Source organism: Rhinoderma darwinii, chromosome 3 (genome assembly GCF_050947455.1).
Source record: "Rhinoderma darwinii isolate aRhiDar2 chromosome 3, aRhiDar2.hap1, whole genome shotgun sequence".
NCBI lineage: Eukaryota > Metazoa > Chordata > Amphibia > Anura > Rhinodermatidae > Rhinoderma > Rhinoderma darwinii.
Window position 1 is genome coordinate 329,199,984 of NC_134689.1, and position 25,590 is coordinate 329,225,573.

A 25,590-nucleotide genomic window follows, 5' to 3' on the forward strand; every position below is an offset into this window, starting at 1 on the left:
ATAGGTTCACACAGGGCAGTTTGGTGCAGTTTTGATGGTTTCTTTTTAAGCAAAATCTGCAATATGACCGTAACATGTGACTGTACCCCAAAACAATCTAAATTAAATATATAGGTTCATACTAGTGACAAGAGGAAGAGAGTAGAGACTACTGGACACTCCCTGGGTGGGTTGTCTAGCTCCGAAATCCTGGAGCCCCATAACACGGGAATGTAAATGTATGGAAGAGCAGCAGATGGTAAACCTTTGGCCAGCTGTTGCCCATTTTCAGAATGGGGCATTATGGTAACTATGGTTACTTTCGGTGTATGAGAGATTTTTGGCGCGTGTGCCAATCAGAGTACACAAATTGTATGTGAACAGAGCCTAACATGAAATGAAGAGGGAGTAGGCTATTTTGAATAACATCAGTATCGGGTATTCAGTATAGTTAGACCTTGGGGTAGGTTTGCACCATGTTTTTGCATCCTGTTTAAAGTTATTGTTTTGTTTTTTTCAAGAATACAAAAAAACTTTTAAAACTGAATGAGTAACCTGTTACTGTTAGGAAAATGCCTCTTTCCTTAAGATCACCATGACTACTGTTCTAGCTTCTGGACAGTCCTGTTTTACTTTTAGCCTATCTTTTCTCTGTCCTTCTGCCAATTAGGTGTGGGGTTGTATTTATATCTGGCTTCCTCCACCTGGTCTTTGCTTGTGATTTTCCTAGTCTTCTGGTGATCTGACCAAGCTCTGACACTCCCTGTACTTCTGTACTTCTTGGAAACTGATCTCGGCTTGTCTCTCGTTAACCCCTTGTTTACTGATTTTGACAGTCTGCTCCCAGCTGGTTCTGACCTCTGTTGTACCTGATTTCCACTTGCTCTGTTTTGGACTTTCTGTTTACCCTCTGGCTGTCTGGTTATCCTGTTCAGGTTTGCCTGCATTTCACCTCCTATCCAACACTGAACTCTGCTAAGACAACCTGGGTTCTATGCAGCAAAGACCATCCCACCTTGCGATCGCACTGGCGAGAAACTTAGAGTAACCTTATACTCTGTTGATTAGAGTTGTGACGGATTTGAGGTTGTGGTTTTATTTGCACGCTCTCTCTTGGCAGTCTCCAGTAGCCTTTGGGAAATCGCTCAACTTGCAATTCCATAACAGTTACATTCTGTTGCAATTGACTTTTATTGTCAAACATTCAAAACAAAAAAACAAACAAACATGATTCTATCCTTTTAGGCCCTATGCACACGACCGTAAATTCAGCCGTAATTATGGCCCCATTCAGTTCTATTGACCATGGGCACCTTTCCGTATCGCTACGGATGGGTGTACGTTCCATAGAACTGTGCCGGGAATTATGGAGCATGTCCGTTTTTTCGTGTTTGTATGGGAGCATGGCCCGAAAATGTGGACGGCCGTCGGCGGATGGCCATCCGCGGGCGGTGATTACGGGCACGGCTATGTGTATGATGCCTAACAGGGCGGAAATGAGCCACTTGCATATATATTTTTTTCTCGTTGCATCTTGTTTTTGAAAAAAAACAAAACTATTTTCATGTGGTTTCTTTAGCTAACAACAAGGTTGGATCACGAAGAAAGAAGAATTATATAGGAAATTTTTTTTCTTGTTTTTGGGATCCAGCCCTTTTGTTGGATCCAACTGCATTGTCGGAATATAGGCACTATTTAGAGGGTGCGATTATGGTAATAACATTATATTAGGGAATCTTTTTTTATGCAATTCAATTAGACATTTTTTTAAAGTGTCTCTAAAGGTTTAAAAATTATTATTTTTTTATTTGAATCTTTCTTGTCTTATATTTGATGCAGTGTAATTCTGACGGTGGGATTTACCTACTGAATAAAAAAAATGCAAACATGCAGGCACTCCTAGCATTAAAAACAATTATCTTTGCTTCATCAGCTTACATAAAAGAGCAGTTGTATACTTTTTAGATGTGCATTACTGCAACATTGCACTAAAATAACCTACAGTACTGTACATTTTTAGCCAATTTAGGATATCAACACAAAAATATATCAAAATGGTGACATTGAAAATAGGATGACATTGAAATAAACTGTATATACAGTGCTGTGAAAAAAGTATTTGCCCTCTTCCTAATTTCTTCTATTTTTGCATATTTGTCACACTTGAATGTTTCAGATCGTCAAGCTAATTTTAATATTAGACAAAGATAACCCAAATAAACCCAAAATGCTGCTTTTAAACTATTTCATTTATTGAAGGAAAAATGCTGTTCAGACCTACCTGGTCCTATGTGAAAAAGTTATTGCCCCCTTAGTTACTAAATCAACCAGTCAACCAAAGGCAATTAACAACTGAATTCTATTACTAGCCAGAACCAGGCCTGATTACTGCCAGACATGATGAATCTAAACATCACCTAAATAGAACCTGTCTGGCAATGTGTAGAAGGCTAGAAGGTCTGAAAAAGCCGCACATGATGCCACATCCTACAGAGATTCAAGTACAGATGCCAAACAAAGTCATTGAAATCTACAAGTAGGGAAAAGCTTACAATGCGATTGCTAAGGCTCTGGGACTCCATCGAACCATTATCCAGACATGGAGAAAACCTGGAACAAAAACTCACAAAGAGCGCATCGACGACTCATCCAGGCGAACCCAGACGAACATCTAAAGAACTGCAAGACTCGCTTGTCTCACTTTAGGTAAATTTACATGATGCCACAATAAGGAGAAAACACTGGGAAAAAATGGCAACCATGGGAGAGTTGCAAGGCGCAAACCATAGCTGACAAGGTGAACAGAAAGAGGCGTCTCACATTTGCCAAAAAACATCTAGATGACCCTCAAGACTTTTTGGATAATATTCTGTGGACTGATAAGTCAAAGGTGGAACATTTTGGAATACATGGGTCTCATTACATCTGGCATAAAGCAAACACTGCATTCCACCATAAGAACATCCTTCCAACTGTCAAACATGGTGTTGGTAGTGTGATGGTCTGGGGCTGATTTGCTTCTGCAGGACCTAGATGACCTGTCATAATTGAAAGAACCATGAATTCTGCTCTCTATCAGAAAATCCTGAAGGAGAATGTCCGCCTGTCAGCTTGTGACCTAAAGCTGAAGCGCAGTTGGGTTATGCAGCAGGACAATGAACTGAAGTACACAAGAAAGTCACCTCTGAATGACTCAAAAGAAACTATATTGAGGTCTTGGAGTGGGCGAATCAAAGTCCTAACCTGAATCCTATTGAGATGCTGTGGTAAGACCACAAACGGGAAGTTAATGCTCGAAAACCCTCCAATGTAGCCGAAATAAAACAATTCTGCAAAGAAAAGTGGGCCAACATTCCTCCACAGCAATGTAAGAGACTCATCGCAAGTTATCGCAAATTTTTTATTGCAATTGTTACTGACAAGGGTGGCACAACCAGTTATTAGGTTTAGGGGGCAATTACTTTTTTACATGGGTGATATAGGTTTTCAATGAATCTTTATCCTCAATAAATGGACTAATCTTTTAAAATCTGCATTTTGTGTTTACTCGTGATGTCTTTATTAACATTAGTTGGATCATCTGAAACATTTAAATGGGTCAAATTGGCGAAAATATTAGAAACAATATATGTAGCATTTGCAATGCCTTTTAGATCAGTAAAAGTGCGCTTTACAGCATTTCCGGATCCACTAACCCTGTATGATGACATACAGAGTCTCTAGGAGTCCATGTTATGGCCATGTTAGTACTACACGTGCCTTCATATGGTGCCTCAGTATATACCTCTGTATTACTGCATGCGATGGAACATGTCACGATTATTTTCTCGCGGATAGTCTCGGAATTCATTAGAAAAAAACATGTGTGTGCCTCCGTATAAGGTACAATATGGGCCCATAGGATCGGGAACAATATTGAGTATCCATACCACACAGATACATAATATGGTTTTAGGATGAACAGCAATAGAAAAAGCTGAGCAAGAGCTCTCCGTGGTCCTGAAAAAGCCAGTTTTCAACGCAGCCAGGAAAATGGAGAATACAAAGACTTTGCCTGTTTATATTATGGAGATATTTCTATATATACAGTGAAGGAAATAAGTATTTGATCCCTTGCTGATTTTGTAAGTTTGCCCACTGTCAAATACCTGAACAGTCTAGAATTTTTAGGCTAGGTTCATTTTACCAGTGAGAGATAGATTATATATATAAAAAAAAAAAAAAAACAGAAAATCACATTGTCAAAATTATATATATTTATTTGCATTGTGCACAGAGAAATAAGTATTTGATCCCTTTGGCAAACAAGACTTAATACTTGGTGGCAAAACCCTTGTTGGCAAGCACAGCAGTCAGACGTTTTTTGTAGTTGATGATGAGGTTTGCACACATGTTAGATGGAATTTTGGCCCACTCCTCTTTGCAGATCATCAGTAAATCTTTAAGATTTCGAGGCTGTCGCTTGGCAACTCGGATCTTCAGCTCCCTCCATAAGTTTTCGATGGGATTAAGGTCTGGAGACTGGCTAGGCCACTCCATGACCTTAATGTGCTTCTTTTTGAGCCACTCCTTTGTTGCCTTGGCTGTATGTTTCAGGTCATTGTCGTGCTGGAAGACCCAGCCACGAGCCATTTTTAATGTCCTGGTGGAGGGAAGGAGGTTGTCACTCAGGATTTGACGGTACATGGCTCCATCCATTCTCCCATTGATGCGGTGAAGTAGTCCTGAGCCCTTAGCAGAGAAACACCCCCAAAACATAATGTTTCCACCTCCATGCTTGACAGTGGGGACGGTGTTATTTGGGTCATAGGCAGCATTTCTCTTCCTCCAAACACGGCGAGTTGAGTTAATGCCAAAGAGCTAAATTTTAGTCTCATCTGACCACAGCACCTTCTCCCAATCACTCTCAGAATCATCCAGATGTTCATTTGCAAACTTCAGACGGGCCTGTACATGTGCCTTCTTGAGCAGGGGGACCTTGCGGGCACTGCAGGATTTTAATCCATTACGGCGTAATGTGTTACCAATGGTTTTCTTGGTGACTGTGGTCCCAGCTGCCTTGAGATCATTAACAAGTTCCCCCGTGTAGTTTTCGGCTGAGCTCTCACCTTCCTCAGGATCAAGGATACCCCACGAGGTGAGATTTTGCATGGAGCCCCAGATCGATGTCGATTGACAGTCATTTTGTATGTCTTCCATTTTCTTACTATTGCACCAACAGTTGTCTCCTTCTCACCCAGCGTCTTACTTATGGTTTTGTAGCCCATTCCAGCCTTGTGCAGGTCTATGATCTTGTCCCTGACATCCTTAGAAAGCTCTTTGGTCTTGCCCATGTTGTAGAGGTTAGAGTCAGACTGATTAATTGAGTCTGTGGACAGGAGTCTTTTATACATGTGACCATTTAAGACAGCTGTCTTTAATGCAGGCACCAAGTTGATTTGGAGCGTGTAACTGGTCTGGAGGAGGCTGAACTTGGTAGGGGATCAAATACTTATTTCTCTGTGCACAATGCAAATAAATATATATAATTTTGACTATGTGACTTTTTTTTTTTTTTTTATATAATCTATCTCTCACTGGTAAAATTAACCTACCCTAAAAATTCTAGACTGTTCATGACTTTGACAGTGGGCAAACTTACAAAATCAGCAAGGGATCAAATACTTATTTCCTTCACTATATATATATATATATATATATATATATATATATATATATATATATATATATACATATATATATATACATATATATATATATATATACACACACACACTATAATATAAATAGGCAAAGTCTCTTTATTCTCCATTTCTCTCCATTATATATATCAAGTATCCTTTACCGATTAGTATCTAAGGCTCTTCTTTAACAGTGTTGGTATACCTAGAATAGGAATACAGTCATTTGGTTAATAACCCGTGCCAGGCTTCCTAAGGCTGGGTTCACACACCCTATTTACGGACGTAATTCGGGCGTTTTACGCCTCGAATTACGTCCGAAAATACGGCTCCAAAGCGCCGACAAACATCTGCCCATTGAAATCAATGGGGTTACGATGTTCTGTGCACACCGGCTTTTTTTTTACGCGCCGCTGTCAAAAGACGGCGCGTAAAAAGACGCCCGCGTCAAAGAAGTGCATGTCACTTCTTGAGACGTAAATGGAGCCGTTTTTCATTGGCACCATTGAAAAACAGCTCCAATTACGTCCGTAATTGCCGCCGCGAAAAACGCGAGTACGAGCAATTACGTCTGAAATTCAGGACCTGTTTTCTCCTGAAAACAGCTCCGTAATTTCAGCCGTATCGGACGCTGCCGTGTGAACATACCCTAACACAGAATAAGATAAACTCATAATTATTGTGTAACCAATCCTGTTACAACAGATCAGCAGATTATAATAGTGTAACAGTAAATTCGCAAAATAATAAGCTCAGCAGTTGAGGGCTTGGGCCTGAAGTGTTTTCTTCTTGTAATCTTGAACAATTTGCTGCATTTCATGCATTAAAAATCACTTTATATGTAACACAGGATTATTCAAATAACAAAATCTGGATACATATTTCTGTATTAGACTACATAAAAGTCAGTGCAGAGTTGAACTTGTAATTTATTGCTAAAGGCCTGAATTGATTATACATTGTGATGAGGGATTTTTTCCAACAAAGACAGTTATAAGATTATTCTTACTTTCCTCAAAAATGGAGGTCCCCTGACCCCCAATCCGCCAGGTTAGGCGGCCGCTGGTCACTACATACAGGCAGTGATTGGATTGAAAGGTGACTGCATATGTTTGTTTCTCTCTCTAGTTACGTTTTTTGGAGTAACAGAAACAGTAATGGAAACAGCCAAGCCAGCTGGCGGTCACCTCACCTGGTGGACTGTAGTCAGAATGCCAGTAGATGTACATGATATGCTATGTAAAACCACAGATAACTAGTGTGAGAGCACAGAAAGCTATGCCAAGTGACAAACACTGCTACATGTGCATGTGGCTTCCACTTAGGATTTATGGTGAGTAACAAGGGCGCTTTTAACCCATTTCCAGATAATATATTAATTCTTATAGTAAATACCAGGCCCCTATGACATTATAGAATATAGGGAGACGGTAATGTAAGGCAAAGGTGATTTTACCTCCATCAGACACAGAGCAATGTAGAAGAACATACACAATGCTTGTATTGAGGATAAGAAAAGAAACTCAATCTTTGCGAATGTTCTCGGTAAAACTAGAGTACCTGAACTGCTTGCTGGCATGTGCCCCATGTATTTAATTCGGCAGAATGCGAGGCATCTGCTCATGTTTTGTCATTATTTCTATGTGAGATAAAAGTTTTACTTGGTGACTAAAACTGTTTATTAAAAGCAAAGAAAATGTAGCCACCTACAGTCTATAAGAAGACAGAGTGCTGGGGGATATTATGTACAGAAGAGGCGACCCATACACCAAATATGTAAATAGTATATTTCTGTTCATATGTACGTTAGGGCTATATACAAAAAAAACCAAAAAACAGCCCTCTGGATAAAGAATGAATATTGGAGCTTTTATCCCCCAATGTACAAACAGAGACGTTTCAGTTTTCTCATTGGTGCCCTTCTCAAGCTTGAGAGGGGTACTAAAGAGGGCACAGTGCCAAAAAAGAATTGCTCTCATATTTAGCTAATAAAGAAGGCCCTGGATGGGATATTAGATAGATAGATAGATAGATAGATAGATAGATAGATAGATAGATAGATAGATAGATAGATAGATAGATAGATAGATAGATAGATAGATAGATAGATAGATAGATAGATAGATAGATAGATAGATAGATACTTATAGAGGAGATCCACTGCTCAGGGTTGGGCTGATACTAGTGGGGTAATGTTCCTGTTGGAATTTACATAAACTTTCATCTAATATCAGCTTTACTAAAATCGCAAACAAATGTCAAAACGCTGCAAGTCCATACTGCTGATCACTGACAATAAGACCATCACCACATTATATTGTGTACATATGCCAATATCAATAAGCTTTCAGTACAGACTTTACCTTTCCCAGTGGCTGCAGACATTGGGATCCTCTGGATTTAGCAAGACAGCAGTTCCTAGCACTAGACACAAGATGAACACCTTGACAGTCCATCGCACGGCAGCAAAAAACTTCATTCTGACACCTGGAAGGTAAAAGAATTTATTAAAAAGGTGGCCAGTGACGAGAGATTCAGCTTACACCTACAGGGGCTTTACCCAAAAAAGACTTTTACTGAATATCAAGTAGAGATACCATGAAAGTCGGACCTGAGGAGGTCAGATTGAGAACAGGAGAACGCTCACCTATATGTTTCTGTATTTCCATCTGACTTTAACCCCTTAAGGATGCTACCGCTACGACCACACCAACGCAAATGTACAGCGCTGGAAGTTAAGTGTTGGCTTTCAGTTCCGTACGTTTATGGTGCTGGGTAGGAAGGGGTTAAATGCCACTTCTCTGCATGCAACAGAGGACCGGACACCTCTTTTATGGAGATTGGTGGGTTACCATCGCCCCATATCTGATCTAGTTGATGTGACATAGACATCTTTAGCAAGAAAACCCCTTCATGATGGATTCACACATAAAATCTAGCCCCCATTAGACATTTCTATATTTTATTACTGAAAAACTTTTACAGAAAATTTGTAGCGATCAGACACATCTCATCTAATGTAAAGATCATGACTGTTTACTGCCGCAATTTGTCATTTTGGGTTAGATCCTAGAATATGCTGCCCTATGTAGATGTGGATGCAACCGTATTTCGAACACTTGTCAGACAGCAAAAGTCACAGCATAGGCATAGACAGCAAAAGTGCATCTTCCATATGCAAAACAGAGGAAAGCAGCGAATGCTGAGTTCTTAAAGAGGCTCTGTCACCACATTATAAGTGGCATGTATTGTACATAATATGATTGGCGCTGTAATTTAGATCACAGCAGTGTTTTTTATTTAGAAAAACTATCATTTTTGACGGAGTTATGACCTATATTCGCTTTATGCTAATGAGTTTCTCAATGGACAACTGGGCGTGTTTTACTATATGACCAAGTGGGCGTTGTACAGAGGAGTGTATGACGCTGACCAATCAGTGTCATGCGCTTCTCTCCATTCATTTATACAGCACATAGCGATATAGCTTGTGTATACAGAATCCTGGCACTTCTCTGCACTTCTCTGTGATTTACAGCACAGCAGGCATAGTCTCACGAGATTACGCTGTAAGCTGTCATTTACAGCGAGATCTCGCTGTGCTGTGCTGTAAATCACAGAGACGTGCAGAGAAGTGTCAGGATTCTGAATACACATAACGTCCTGGCTGGTAGTGATGTCTATTCATAGTCAGGACACTGCAGTAATGTTAGTGTGTGTGTATGTGGCTGCACATAGCGATATAGAATGAATGGAGAGAAGTGTATGACGCTGATTGGTCACTGATTGGTCAGCGTCATACACTCCTCTGTACAACGCCCACTTGGTTAAAAAATAAAACACGCCAAGTTGTCCATTGAGAAACTCATTAGCATAAAGCTAATATAGGTAATAACTCTGTCAAAAATGATCGTTTTTCTAAATAAAAAACACTGCTGTAATCTACATTACAGCGCCGATCACATCATGTACAATATAGGCCACTTATAATGTGGTGACAGAGCCTTTTCAAAGAATGCCCATATTTTATAGGGCCATGTGGGCAAAGCCAATCAGTATAAACTAGCTAAGAAGTCAATATGGAAGTTACTTTTCTAAGGAAGTTTTTTTTTATAATAAATAGCTGGAACACAAATCATTTCAGACTACAAGCAAAACATAAGATTAAGCCATAAAATAATATAAATCCATTCTGAGGTTGAAATAGACTATTATTAATAATTGTGTAATTCTAAATTACCGATACACCTACGAAAAAACAATTTTAAATACTGTAAAAACTGATTTAATGAAAAAGACTTCTGCCCATTATTTAGTGAAAATATTACCCTGTATTTGGGTTTAGCCGTCCTTCTGAAGAGCAGGAATTATGGCACTCCGTATACGAGGTAAACATACTGTGGCAGTAACAGTCACATATACATGAATTAACAATAACACTCAAATCAATGGTTGTTACTCTGAAAGGTTCTGCTCATTGGCAAATGCTAACAACTATTTTTTTCAGAAGCTGAGTGGGCCTCTCCTATCATTTACATATACGCCATTTGACGAAATTGCTATTTATGTGAAATACACTTAACCCCATATCGACCAGGTGTACAGGCGAAGGCCTGGTTCCTGCCCTTACTGTCAGTGATTCTATATTGCTTTCCTGGCTTATATTGGAAATCAAATAACAGGCCACTTGGACCATGAATGTCCTCTGATCCGAGTCCAGTTATTTTGGGATCACTTATATGGTTGACCTTATTCTACTAATATGATGTAGAACAGGAATATGTAGAACTTTGACTCTTATTCCATCACTGCCCAGAGCCTACAAATTGTCTACCGCTAAGTGCTCTTACAAGGAGACAAAAGGCAAGCTCTTCTCTTCATTAGCTGCTCCATGCTCCCATTCACCTGCCCCTAAAACTTTTTCTAGTGTACTACTAGCGTCCTCAGGGAACACTTCAGCAGGCACACAATGCTCTGTGGGATATTAAACATGGTTGACTTGCTGTGAATATCTTTTCTTTGTGTAATAGGGGCAGCGGGTACATCAGACATGGCTCCATTGTCATGTAGTATCTTACGAGTTTAATGGATTATGTTCCCTTTGGGCTCTAGGGAGCTCTGTTTATCACTGAGAATTTCCACGCTATTGGATTATTAACTAGAGATGCCCTTAACCCTTTGTTTCCTTGAGTTCTAAACTTGAATGTCATCCTATACATTTAGGAGGACTCACAGGCGGGCACTTACAAAGGATTTCACTTCAAGTAATAAAAAGGCAGCTATAAAGAAAATAACATTTTCTCATTTCAAAGAAAACTTGCCCTTTCTCCTCCAGAATCACAAAAGTAGATAAATAAAGACACTCTTACAGAGATATCCTTGTATAGTGCTGTCGACTAACGGATATATTGCTCCCTTTCCAGCGCTGGACTGAAAGCATTAGCGATATGTATTAGTATACATAGCGAGCCCTTGCAGTCAATGTGGGTGACATATGTAGACCTCCACAAAAACATCTACATGTCACTGCACTACATTGTTATACAATGGCTCAAACAGATTTGGGCCTCTGTTTAGCAAACCTCCGGGGCCTAATGATTTACTATTATGTAGTCTGAAGACTCCATAATGAATAATTGCATACACCAGATTCTATAACCATGAGACACAACAATTTATTACATATCGTGCTTGACGTTTGTCCCACGGGGCCTTACTTTTGCAGACACTTGATTTAAGGGGAACCTGTCACAATGAAAATGTAGTCTGATCTGTGGGCAGCATGTTATAGAGCAGGAGGAGCTCAGGAGATTGATATATAGTTTTGTGGGAAAAGATGCAGTTTAACTTGTCATTTATTGATCTGAACCACTTATTATTCTGAGCTTAGGAGTCAAATGGGTGGTCCTATTCAGTGATTGACAGCTATTTCTGTATGCACACTCATATAGAGAAAGCTGTCGATCACTATGTGGGACTGCCCACTGGACTCCTAAGACCAGATAAACAGGGAGTGAAGCTTTTCCCACAAAACTAGATATCAATTTGATCAGCTCCTCCTGCTCTATAAAATGCTGCCTGGAGATGAGACTAGTTTTTTAAATTTGACAGGTTCCCTTTAAGGCCTTATTTACACGAGCGTATTTCACGTCCGTGATACGTCGCACGAACCTATGCAAGTGAATGGGGCCATTCAGACATTCCGAGTTTTTCACGCAGCGTGTGTCCGCTGCGTGAAACTCACTGCATGTCCTATACTTGAGCGTTTTTTGCGCATCACGCACCCATTGAAGTCAATGGGTGCGTGAAAATCACGGACAACACACCGACGCACATCCGTGTGCTGTGCGTGATTTGCGTTACAGTTGCTCAAGAAATTAGGGGAAAAAGAAAACCACCTCCTTAATTTCATTTTGTAAAAGTCAAAACCGTGTGACATAAGGATGCCATACGCGCGAAAATAACGTAGACACGCACCAAACACTGAAGACACACGGAACTGCAACGCTTTTTTTTTGCGCGCAAAACGCACACGTCCGTGTGAATTAGGCCTAACTTGGTCTCCTTAATATCATGCGGACAGTAGGAATTATTTATATATATATATATATATATATATATATATATACATACACACACACACACACACACACACACTACCGATCAAAAGTTTAGGGTCACTTAGAAATTTCCTTATTTTTGAAAGAAAAGCACAGTTTTTTTCAATGAAGATAACATTAAATTAATCAGAAATACACTCTATACATTGCTAATGTGGTAAATGACTATTCTAGCTGCCAATGTCTGGTTTTTAATGCAATATCTACATAGGTGAATAGAGGCCCATTTCCAGCAACCATCACTCCAGTGTTCTAATGGTACATTGTGTTTGCTAACTGTGTTAGAAGGCTAATGGATGATTAGAAAACACTTGAAAACCCTTGTGCAATTATGTTAGCACCGCTGTAAACAGAGGAGCTATAAAACTGACCTTCCTTTGAGCTAGTTGAGAATCTGGAGCATTACATTTGTGGGTTCGATTAAACTCTAAAAATGGCTAGAAAAAGAGAGCTTTCATGTGAAACTCGACAGTCTATTCTTGTTCTTAGAAATGAAGGCTATTCCATGCGAGAAATTGCCAAGAAACTGAAGATTTCCTACAACGGTGTGTACTACTCCCTTCAGAGGACAGCACACACAGGCTCTAACCAGAGTAGAAAGAGATGTGGGAGGCCCCGCTGCACAACTGAGCAACAAGACAAGTACATTAGAGTCTCTAGTTTGAGAAATAGACGCCTCACAGGTCCTCAACTGGCAGCTTCATTAAATAGTACCCGCAAAACGCCACTGTCAACGTCTACAGTGAAAAGGCGACTCCGGGATGCTGGCCTTCAGGGCAGAGTGGCAAAGAAAAAGCCATATCTGACCCTGGCTAATAAAAGGAATAGATTAATATGGGCAAAAGCACACAGACATTGGACAGAGGAAGATTGGAAAAAAGTGTTATGGACAGACGAATCGAAGTTTGGATCATGCAGAAGAACATTTGTGAGACGCAGAACAACTGGAAAGATGCTGGAAGAGTGCCTGACGCCATCTGTCAAGCATGGTGGAGGTAATGTGATGGTCTGGGGTTGCTTTGGTGCTGGTAAAGTGGGAGATTTGTACAAGGTAAAAGGGATTTTGAATAAGGAAGGCTATCACTCCATTTTGCAACGCCATGCCATACCCTGTGGACAGCGCTTGATTGGAGCCAATTTCATCCTACAACAGGACAATGACCCAAAGCACACCTCCAAATTATGCAAGAACTATTTAGGGAAGAAGCAGGCAGCTGGTATTCTATCTGTAATGGAGTGGCCAGCGCAGTCACCAGATCTCAACCCCATAGAGCTGTTGTGGGAGCAGCTTGACCGTATGGTACGCAAGAAGTGCCCATCAAGCCAATCCAACTTGTGGGAGGGCCTTCTGGAAGCATGGGGTGAAATTTCTCCCAATTACCTCAGCAAATTAACAGCTAGAATGCCAAAGTTCTGCAATGCTGTAATTGCTGCAAATGGAGCATTCCAAGACGAAAGCAAAGTTTGAAGGAGAAAATTATTATTTCAAATAAAAATCATTATTTCTAACCTTGTCAATGTCTTGACTATATTTTCTAGTCATTTTGAAACTCATTTGATAAATATAAGTGTGAGTTTTCATGGAAAACACAAAATTGTCTGGGTGACCCCAAACTTTTCAACGGTAGTGTATATACACACATATATATATTGTAGCAGTGCCACTACGAATAGGCAGATTAGGTCACAGAGTGTAATAATCAGAAGATATTTTACTAGAAAACATTTCCTTTCTCCTTGAATGTAAGAGAAGAATAGGTCTACTCAGTCTCCAGGACAGTCCAGGGTTTAGGCTTCCCTTATAAGTCTCATTAGCTGCCAGCTGGCTCTCACACAATGCTCTCAGCTATAAAACTTGTGTGTCAGAAAAAGGGTCACCATTACAGCTCCCTAGTTATACAGCAATATTGGATGGGGAATATATGAAAACATAGCTAGCTGGCATTCTGGAATCTAAGAAGGTTGATGGCAAGCCTTTTAGGATCTCACCCTGTCAATGTTGCACGATACAGAAAACTATGTCTGATAACATTTTTATGTGTACTATGCTTAAAAAGAATATCCATACACTGTTGTATTTTATATGGTGGTATGCATGGCCCCACTCAGTGGCGTAACTATAGGGGTCGCAGCGTCTGGGCCCCGAAGCCAAGGGGGCCCGTGGCCCCCCGCACCACATCAATGAAAAGTTACTATAGTAACTGGGGTCTATATAAGAAACTACATGGGCCGTCGTTACTATAGTAACTGACAGCACTTACCTTCCTCATTCCGGACCGCAGCGGAGGTCCAGACGTCACAGCGCCGTACGAGCGCTGACACCCTTCAAAACAGCTGATTGGCGGGGGACCCTGGAGTCGGACCCCGACCCATCAGCTATTGATGGTCTATGCTGAGGATAGGCCATCAATGTTTAGGGACTGGACAACCACTTTTAAGCCTACCATGTGGTAGGCTTAGATACAGGGCCCCAGCAGACAGTAATCTTATACTGTATATACAGGGTCCAACTAACAGTATCACACATGCACATGAGCCCTGTATCTAAGCCTACCATATGTCTTAGGCTGTGTTCACATCACCGTTGCCCTTCCATTGAGGGGTTCCGTATGAGGTTTCCGTCGGGTTTCCCCTCAACGGAAAGGCAAACTGAAACCTCAGTTTCCGTTTCCCTCACCATTGAACTCCATGGTGACGGAAACGTTGCTAAAGGTTTCTGTTTGTCACCGCTGCGAAAGGGTTCCGTTGTCCTTGATCCAACCAATAGCGCAGTCGACTTTAGCAACATTCAGCCGTAAAAAAATGCTGTTTTCTTGGTCACCTTAGCTCCCCCAAAAAATATAATAAAAATGTTGCATGTACCTAACGACGGCACCAATAAAAATTACAGCTTGCCCCAAAAAAAAAAAAAACAAGCTTTCACATTTCTCCATCAGAAGAAAAATTAAAACGTTATGGCTCTCAGAATATGGCAACACCAAACGAATTTTTAAACAAATAGTTTTTCTTTGTAAAAGTAGTATATCATAAGAAAAAACTATGCCAATTTGGTACCCCAGTAATCGTATTGACTAAATAGAGAACAAAGTTAACATGTTGTTTTTACCGTATGGTGAAAGATGTGAAAACAGAACCCAAAAAAACAATAGGAATCGTTCCACCCCATAAATAATTTTTTAATGCGTACCTAAACTTTCCAAAAACGTCTGACATGTCACTATGACATGTCAGAAATGTTTTTAACGTTTAGTTACCCTTTAAGTATCCCAGAACATTTAATGGACACAATAAATGGTGTCATTAAAAACTACAACTTGTCCCGCAAAAAAAAAACAAGATCTACAACGGCTATGTCGATGGAAAAATAAAAAAGTTTTGGCTTTTGAAAAGTCGGGAGCCAAAAACTAAAATGAAAGATCAGTAAAATGTCTACAGCGGCCAGGGGTTAAATCTGAACAAGAAAATAGAAGTATCAACCTCTCCATAATAGAAGAGTGTGTTATATTCTTAGGAAGTAATAGAGGCCAAATGCCGTAAGATTATTTTCTGCTGTTCTTTTAGTGGAACAGGTCTTTTTTAAATCTACAGTTAACAGCATTATAGCAAAAGATATGTAGCTTTTAGAAAAGCTGGGTTATCATAAGGGACTGACAGTTTTGCATTTCACCCTAATCCTGCGTATTGTGTAGCAGCACCAGTAAGGGGAAGAGTAGTTTGATGTCTATCAGGTACATATGCACCTCCGTGATCTGACATTCATTTATTCCCAGACCCCTGAAGCGTGCAGCCGCCGGTAATCTCCATTAAAAACTGCTGTCATTTGCAGATTGATCCATGTGTCATCTGTGGATTCTGTACTTAATGGCGTCATTATTGTGGGGAATATTTGATAGTTGCCTTATTTTCATACTAATGGGATAAATGAATGATAATTGCATTAATTGCCCTCCCTTTGCCACATTTTTTTTTAAGCTCTTACGAATGCCACTTGTACATTAAACCAGTGTTAACCTTAGCCAGCGTTGGTGCAATTATTCTGATGCAGGGGAGTACAGAAAGATTTTGTTAATTTACTATAGATGCTACATGTCAAATCTAAATGTGGAACCAAAATACACACTTTATGTAGTGTTTCGGCAGTCACAACTCAAACTTCAAACTGGAAAGAGGTCATAATATGCAGGATTTCAGGTAAATCATAAGATTGGTTTACAATCAGTTCTATAGCCAGCGGTGTACATTGAGGGGATTGGCCCTATAGCTCAATCAATATGGGACCCCTTTCTGATACGGGGCAGTTATGGGCTGCCCAACAGTAAAAATCCCCGGTCCTGCTCTTGGCCACAAATTCTAGGGTACTAAATGTTCCTGCAGGGGCTGTCAATGTGTAAGGGAGTATTTACATGGGCCTGTAGTATGCTGCGTGGCCAAAGACCACACACATTTTACCATGAGTTACAGCAGTTTTACGATACAGTTTTTAGGCAATCAATTATAACAGGTAAAACACATTAAAAACAGGAATTTTACCTGTAAAAACTGCGCACCCAAGAAACAAATTGCAAAATCATTGCAATTTGTGTTAAAACGTGTGCAGATTTGCTATGCACTCATAAACTGCATGGCACCCTACTGGCTCATGTAAATGCACTTTTAGGCCACTGGTTCTCTGGTTCCTTAAAATTGATAGCCTATTCTTAGGACATGTCATCATATTACATCGGTGAGGGTCTGCATCTTGGCAACCCTGCCGATCAGCTGTTTGATGGGGCCACAGCCCCCTTTAGTGTTTACATTGCTCCATACAGCACAGCTCTGTACTTTTAGTAGCACCTGTGACTGATATTACAGCTCAGTCCCATTCATTTGAATGGGACGAATGCCGTAGCAAATTGTAATACTATGTACAGCTGCAACTAAAACTACGAAGCTATACCTGATAAACTATGAATGGGACTCGACGCTTGCCGGAGATCGACGGTCCTTTCAAAACAGATGATCCACGGGGTTGCCCAGAATCGGACTCCCACCGATCTAATATTGATGGCCTCTACTAAGTATAGATCATTAAAAATGAAAAATCCCTTTAACTAAACAAAAAAACTCATGGGGCAATGAAAATACACAAAATATGCATTAAAATTTTAGGAAATATCTTTTCGTGTATGCCCATTTCCCAACAAGTTCTCGTCGCATCGGCACAAATCTTTTTGTTTATGGTCAGCTGTTCACTGAACTGCTGCAGTTCAAGTAACCAAGGCAGGACTGGGGGTCCAAAGCCAAAAGGTACTATACCCGTTTCAAAAAGGGTAACTAGTACTTGGAAGTCAACCTCCTCCCCTCCAAGAGCCTGTAATGGTGGTCTAGGCTGCATCTATGCAAGGTATGCCACGGTCTATGGCAATATTTGTACACAAAAAACATACATAATGTAAAAACAATAAAGCACGCATATGAAGTTAACAGATTTGGTGCTATTCATCTCTTGACACTGTTTCATTTTCTTACATTACATACATGGCAATATTGAATAAAAATAAGTCTAAGTGCACATCAGCTTCTTCTGTCACATTCCCAAAACGAGCCAGCAGGTGAGAATCTTAAAGACATTTTCCAAACCATCAAATCGATAATGCAATTAACATATTATATGTTCTTCCTCCCGATCTCCCAAGACTTTGCTATGCCCTTGATTAGATTAAGCTGGCTGCTTGCTAATGACATGCAATGTTAATTAAGAGAATTACATGATAGGTTTCCCCACGGATGGCAATGTAATGAGGTTGGTGTAGAGCCGAGACGTGGGAAGACAGATACGCAGCATTAGAAACAGACTAACAGACACATGGCTCGTGTGTTACAAACAGGGGTTCTGTGTTCCTGTAATTAGGTCTGGAAGGCAGTGTCGCTAATAAGCGCCCAATTAGGAAACGGATAAAAAATAAGGGGTTATTAGCGACAGGAATACGGGATGCTGCACCAAATGTGCTGCAGATATCATGCCCAATTTTGGGGTATCGTTGACAATTTACTCAGAACTCATACAGATTGCAATTAATAAGGGTTTTATCTATAAATCTGGAATTTTGCTGTTTAGGATACAGTCTTATTGCATTTAGGGATTGGCAGGCAAAAGTGATGACATGAAATGGACAAAATATCAATATATTCATTCCTGAAATGTCTCTCGGGAAGCTGCATTGTCAGATACTATTCTGCCTGTTATATCATTATCAGAAAGGCTACAGTGTACAATTATCAGTAAATTTACTTACAAGATGGGCAGCACCCAAGAAAAAGATGCCGAACCATGGTCAACCTTCTAAGCCTGTATGATAACAATATATACTGTATTGAGGACCTGTCGGTAGTTCTCTAGTAGGTCCCACACAAGCTGTGCATGCTCACTGAAGGTAAATCGGAGTCCTGGTTAACACGATCTCATGTGGGTATGGAAGAAAATAGATTTGTAGAATATGTATGGTCATAATTCAAACAAAAATCCCTATGGAGGTATCCCAAGGCTATGCACATCATTTATTGAGGATAACATCATATCTAATGAAAAGTTAGATGACTATGTGCACTGTTATTTCGACATATATAGAACGTCATTACCTAAATATAATTACATGCATTAACTGAATATTTCATGAACAATAGCACTGGGGTAAGGATGAAGGAAGAGAATTGGCTTACATCATTTGCATCTGTTTGATGGTCAATGGAGAGTTTAAAGCTGAATTTATATCATGGCTGTGGTGAACTGTTGGTCTATTTTCCAGGATTTTAAAAACCAAATGTATCATTCTCGCATATGTTTGGCCAATATACATTGCGATCCTGCAGCCTGTTTGTATTAAAAAGCGCTGTCAACTACACTTTTCCATACAAATGTATCCGCCCAAAAATTTATTCCATGCAGTATACGTTTTTTTTTTTAACTATGTCGGGTACACGTTCAACAGCAACAGGCCTTCTTAACTCTTGAGGGTATTCTGACAATAATAAATGTATATGTGAAGTAACGGAAATGTCCCTAAAGGGGTATCACTAATGTTTATATATCATGATAAAGCTGGGGCAAAACACAGACTTCTGAATATATTGAGTTGCATATTCATTAAATTATCATATGACTGTCACGCAACAAATATGCCACATGAGAGTTAAAATAAAAACTATCGTGTGCCAAAAGTCTGCGTGTAGCCCTAGCCTACACATTATATTCAATTGGTCAAGCTACAGTGGCAATTTCTAGTAGAGGATAGTGCACGCAGTGCAAGAATTTTTAGGCCATTCTTTGAGACGAATAATTGAATATTCACGGACATTTGACACCACCTAAATAAACTATTTTATATCGCACAATTTGAAATTGCCAATGTAGGCCTTACTATAAAGTAGCTATTTAGTCCATTTCCAGCCTCATAAAGTACTTAATGGGTGAAGATGTGACTTGGGTAATGTTATTTTTTGTGATTCTAATATGTAAAGACTTATTTTCACTGACTTGGTAAGTCACTGCTCGTATGACAAAGAGCAACTGTTCCGATAAATATAATCTAGCATATTATTTTATTTTATAGGCATACTGGCTGTGCGCTATTATATTACTATCGAGGTTTCCCTGACCCCTTCAGGCTTTAGTCAGAGAATTACAGCCCAGACGTGGGATGCAGCCGGCGGCGGAGGTTTATGGGGCTGTTAGTGACTGTTAATCTTGGGTTGATCATCTCCTTCTGTTTATAAGATCCTAAGGGAGCTGCTCATTACCCTCGTATCAGCGCCAAACTGGTAAATACATAAAGACCCACAAAACCATCCATATTATTATTCTGAAGATTGCGAAAGCGTGTAGTTGCCCTCAATACATGATGCCCAGGCTTCTACTCACAGCTGCAGCACCCCAAAGCAGGAGGGGGTTAACTCTGCCAGTGGAGCGTGTGACATTGCAGCACCAGAAGACACTTTGTCCTTGCACGCTTGTCCTGTCACTACCACCAGGGAATCAATAGATTTATAACAGACAGTGATGTGAGTAACAAGAATCAGCGGGAGACATACATTGGGGGAAATTGTCTAGTTTCTTAGGTCCCGAAGACTATCATTTCCACATCTGGACAAAGGGCAATAAATAACTGTGCCTCCTAAGCACTGCAGTCAATGACTCTCTGTGGGAAGATAAGTTACAGACACCCCTAAAACGCTTCCTTTCAGACTTTCTTTCCATCTGTATATATAAAAAAACAACTTTTAAAAAGTTAGAAAAGGAATCTGTGTTTTCCTGTCCAATCATAAACACATGGACAGTCAAGGTGGTTTCCAAGATCAGTGCTCGGTGTCCAAACGAAATGAGACAAAGCATGTGCTCGGTCAAAGGTGTCTGCTTCAGACAACAGATTTTACATGCCCTACCGGTGGTCTCGGCTCTGGCCCCCATCTACTAGTAGATTAATCTGAGAGCAGTGTCCAGTCTAGCTTTAACGCTGGAGAACTGCAGAAATCATTAGAAAATCAATGGATGCAATAGACACCAATAAATTTTACTAAAAGCCTTTGTTTCCTTTGCTGCTCATTGGCAGCTGAACACAGGGGTTCCCGGCAGCAAGATCCCGTGTGATCAGTTGCTGCCAGGGACACATCCAAACTTCTAGAGAACCTATTTCATTCAGGTAAATTTCCCTCTCAGTTCTGCATTCTGCGTAGTGAGGTACTGGCGGCTATGTCAGGGTCATGTTTGGTAATAGAAAATGCACATTTGTAATTTTGGCTGCAATTGTATTAAAGGGGTTGTCTCATGAACATAACCTTTGGCCATATGTCTTTTAGGGCATGTCGATGTCATAGAGGGTAGGCCCCTGCTCAGGACTACCCTCTATGATCCACAACGGAGAGCCGCTCTGTAAGGGCATGACCACACATGGCGGAATTCCTCCGCAACTGTCCGCATCAATGCCGCACCTAATCCGGGTTGCGGATTACGGCTGCGGATCTGCACAAAATGTGCAGTACATTGATGCGGACTAGCTGCTGCGGACTGCGGGAAAAGTGCTTCCCTTCTCCCTATCAGTGCAGGATAGAGAGAAGGGACAGCACTTTCCCTAGTGAAAGTAAAAGAAATTCATACTTACCGCCCGTTGTCTTTATGACGCGTCCCTCCTTCGGCATCCAGCCCGACCTCCCTGGATGACGCGCCAGTCCATGTGACCGCTGCAGCCTGTGCTTGGCCTGTGATTGGCTGCAGCCGTCACTTACACTGAAACGTCATCCTGGGAGGCCGGACTGGAGACAGAAACAGGGAGTTCTCGGTAAGTATGAACTTATATGTTTTTTTACAGATACATGTATATTGAGATCGGTAGTCACTGTCCCGGGTGCAGAAACAGTTACTGCCGATCGCGTAACTCTTTCAGCACCCTGGACAGTGACTATTTACTGACGTCTCCTAGCAACGCTCCCGTCATTACGGGAGCCCCATTGACTTCCTCAGTCTGGCTGTAGACCTAGAAATACATAGGTCCAGCCAGAATGAAGAAATGTCAAGTAAAAAAAGCAAGACGCATCCGCAGCACACATGACATGTGCATGACAGCTGCGGACTTCATTGCGGAACTTTGAATCTCCATTGAAGTCAATGGAGAAATTCCGCCATGAGTCCGCCACTGCTCCGCAACAGACAGAGCATGCTGCGGACACCAAATTCCGCTCCGCAGCCTATGCTCCGCAGCGGAATTGTACGCATCGTGTAAACGAACACTGCTAAATTAAAGTGAAAGTCAATGTAGAAACGGCTCCGCTGCGGATTAACGCTGCGGAGTGTCCGCAGCGGAATTTAAGTGCAATTCCGCCATGTGTGAACCCGCCCTAAGAGTTGCTCCCACTGCCAATAATTTGAATGGCTACCATGTAATACTGCATTTCTGCAGAGGAAATGTCTGGCAAGATGTATCTTCCTCCGGTGATAACACCTGATCGCCAAGGGTTAGAGAAGCTGATTGCCACACTGGCTTCCTTTAAAAGAGAGACAACCCCTTCATGAGACGACCCCTTTAATCCACCAATCTACAACTACTGTTAAAAAAAAATTCTCCAACAGGGCAGTAAGGCACAGTAAGTGGATACAATATAAATTTTGAATATTTTCCCATTTTTTAAGGAAGTTTACTCTAAGACCTATATTTCATTATGCCATAATGTTCTGTCCAGTAAACTTTTCCCACTGGAACCTCATCTGCCAAACCATATTTAACGTGGGCCTCGCCAAAGGATAATGGCAACCTCATGATGGTGCTTCCAGAGGACCAGCCACACTCATGGAGGATATAACAGGCTGTTATCACAAGAAGACAACTACATGCACTATACTGATATCCCACAGGACTCATAAGTATCACGCTGTCCATCTTTACATGATCAAGAAAGCTATCCACATGCCGGTCACAACACATCAACTCACTCTTTCAACCTGTATAAAAATGACATGTATGAAACCAGCTCGCCCAACTCGTTTACATGGAGCGAGAACGGATACGATTTTGTTATTATAGAGATTTTTGTTACCATATAATATGTATCATTACCTTTTTTATACATTCATAATCAGTTTGTGAATGACACACTTTGACACAGCACATTCATCGCACGCTGCTAGTTGATGCAAAACCACAACCGTCATTTCCCCCTATATCCAAGCTGTAGCTTGCAAGCTACTACGTTACGTACCATAGTTGATATTACTGTTACAGACACGCAAAGGGTCAATAACAGTTGCAATAAACCCCGTGTTTAACAAACTCTGGTGACACATCGAACTCATTTATCAGCATAGTAAAATCTCGGCAGTGGAAGTCGCACAATCATATGGAACATCTGCTCGACAATAACATCCATAACTCTGAGGATCTTTGGCTCTTTATAAAAACAAGATTTTTTTCATTGCCATTGTTATTGCTGCTCATCACAGTAACCCTGGAAAATGGCTTTAGGGTATGAGTGCATAAAGTAGATAACATAACTGCCTCTCTTACAGTGTAAGGGTTAAAAACCACTGTTACAAAATGATTGAGATGGAAGTAAACCAAGTAAACATCATTAGCAAGAATCAATTAACCACCAGAACACGGGCCTGGGGGCTATACGGTTCTTTTGTTGGATCAGTTGCTTCATAATAAAACCCCAGCACATTTACAAGGATAATCTTCTTTGAGATTAAGAAAGGTGTAATTACGGTCTAGGACAAGTCTGTAAGGGTCATATGTAAAAAGTCGGTGTCATATGTAATTCCTACAAATAGATAAGTACTGCATGTCTTTAAAAAAGTTTAATTAAAGCAACGTTCCATCACTTCTCAAAATTCCAATCACAAGCTCAACTTTTTGTCCTAAGGAATCAAAAATTGTGGCATTTTGAAGAACTTTGATAAATTGTCGCTTCTCGTACCCCACAAAATGGGGAACCAAGTTCTCCAAGCCTGGATCGAAAAAGGTTTTGCCTTAGGGTATATTTACCTTAAATATCTGTCTGGGTTTTTGCAGCGGTTTGCATAACCGCACCATTTTTGTAAAATAATAAATCCAAGCAAAAAGAAAACCCTTAGGCTATGTTCACACAGAATTTTTTTGCAGGTGGAATTTCTGCCTCAAAATTCCGTTTGGAAGTTTGAGGCAGATTTTCCTCTCCCTGCACGCCGATTTTCGCCGCGTTTTTCGCCCACGGCCATTGAGCACCGTGGGCATAAAACGCTGCGAAATACGCTTTCTCTGCCTCCCATTGAAGTCAATGGGAGATCAGAGGCGTAAACGCCCGAAGATAGGGCATGTCGCTTTTTTTCCCCGCGAAGTGGTTTTACCGCTCGCGGGAAAAAGACGGCTCCGCCTCCCATTGAAATCAATGGGAGGCATTTTCGGGCCGTTTTTGACGAGTTTTGCGGCACAGTTTCCGCGTCAAAACTCAACGTGAACATAGCCTTATTGTTCTGAATTTTGGAACCGTAACATAAACCATTTATTAGTAATCTCCCCTAGTGCTGTATGTAAAAAAAGATTCTGAATACCTACTAGGTGGACGTGCTATTTAATCTGTGATGAATGGGCAAAGAGGTAGTAGCCATTGTGTGAGGATGAAATGTTGCTCACGAGATCATCAATTCACAAGGAACTGGTCTAGTTTAATTTGACAGAATTAAACTAGACTAACTTACTATGATGGGTCCAAGTTAATATAGTTAAGATGTAAGTGGGAACCAGGCAAATAACGAAAAAACTTTTGGGAAATGGTCCAATTTGGTGGATTTTGCTTATACTTTTATGGTGAATTTTGTTTTTGTACAAATAGATGGAAAAAGTTAAGTGTAAAAGTAATTCTTTTCATCTGTGACAACACAACAAAGTGTTTATTAAATTCGTAAATCTGTGGAATAATGCTGGATGCATACAGTTGTCACAGCGATATGTGTCTGCTGCCATATTTACTACTGGCTTTCTGATTAAATTAACCTGGGGTCAATTAATTACGTTCTTAGTTTACGCAACATAATTAACGGAGGTAAGGTTAATTCAATAAATTAATGGGTAAATGTGGATGCTATGCAACATCAGATTGTGAGAACTTCCAATGTGAACATAACTTCACAATCTCATGCACATGACCGTAGTCATGTGCACGGCCGTGATTTCCGGGTCGGCCGGCCACGGATTAACAGCCACGAGCCGCTTGCAAATCGCAGGCTGTGCACATGGCCGCGGCCATTATTTTCAATGAGCCCGGACCACAGAACACGGCCGTAATAAGGCTTGCCCGTTCTTTCTGCGGTCCGGGGTCCCGAGCCATGCACGGACCGTGAAAACCACAATCGTGTGCATGGCCCCATAGGCATGAATGGGGCCGCAATTCCCCCGTGGATTTTCAGGGGAATTGCGGCCGCAAAGCACCTTCGTGTGCATGGTGCCTAAACGTTCAGTTGTCTGCGGAGCCAAAATGTGAGTTCTTTAATTGTGGTCACCTGATCTGAAGAGTAGAGATGTTCTGATATTTGGATCAATGTTTGTCAGAGCAAATATCTGTAGCTTGTTATGGTTTGAGTTAATGGAAATCTGTTAGACCAATCTGAAACTCTATCAGACATGCTTAAAAGGTTGTCAGCTTTGGGCAATCTCTTTAGAATGACTCCCTGATGCTAAACTAATCCCATGGTGTCCTGAAGATGTCACCCTCAGCAATCATTGTAATCTGTGGGGGAACCAGGCACCGAATATTCAATTTCCCTACAACACCACAGCAGGGGAGAGCAAGTTTTACATATTTCCCAT

The 25,590-nt window shown here is 40.8% G+C and overlaps 1 protein-coding gene across 5 annotated transcripts in view; it reads right to left on the reverse strand.

Annotated features, from left to right (window-relative positions):
* The window catches only part of MEGF11 (multiple EGF like domains 11), a 454,207-nt gene that overhangs the window by 394,763 nt on the left and 33,854 nt on the right, over positions 1-25,590 (reverse strand). For all 5 annotated transcript variants that reach the window (XM_075858312.1, XM_075858313.1, XM_075858314.1 and 2 more), the window contains exon 2: positions 8,024-8,147. In XM_075858312.1, coding sequence (XP_075714427.1) covers positions 8,024-8,139 — 116 coding nt within the window. In that variant the 5' untranslated portion in view covers positions 8,140-8,147. The remainder of the gene's footprint in view (positions 1-8,023; positions 8,148-25,590) is intronic.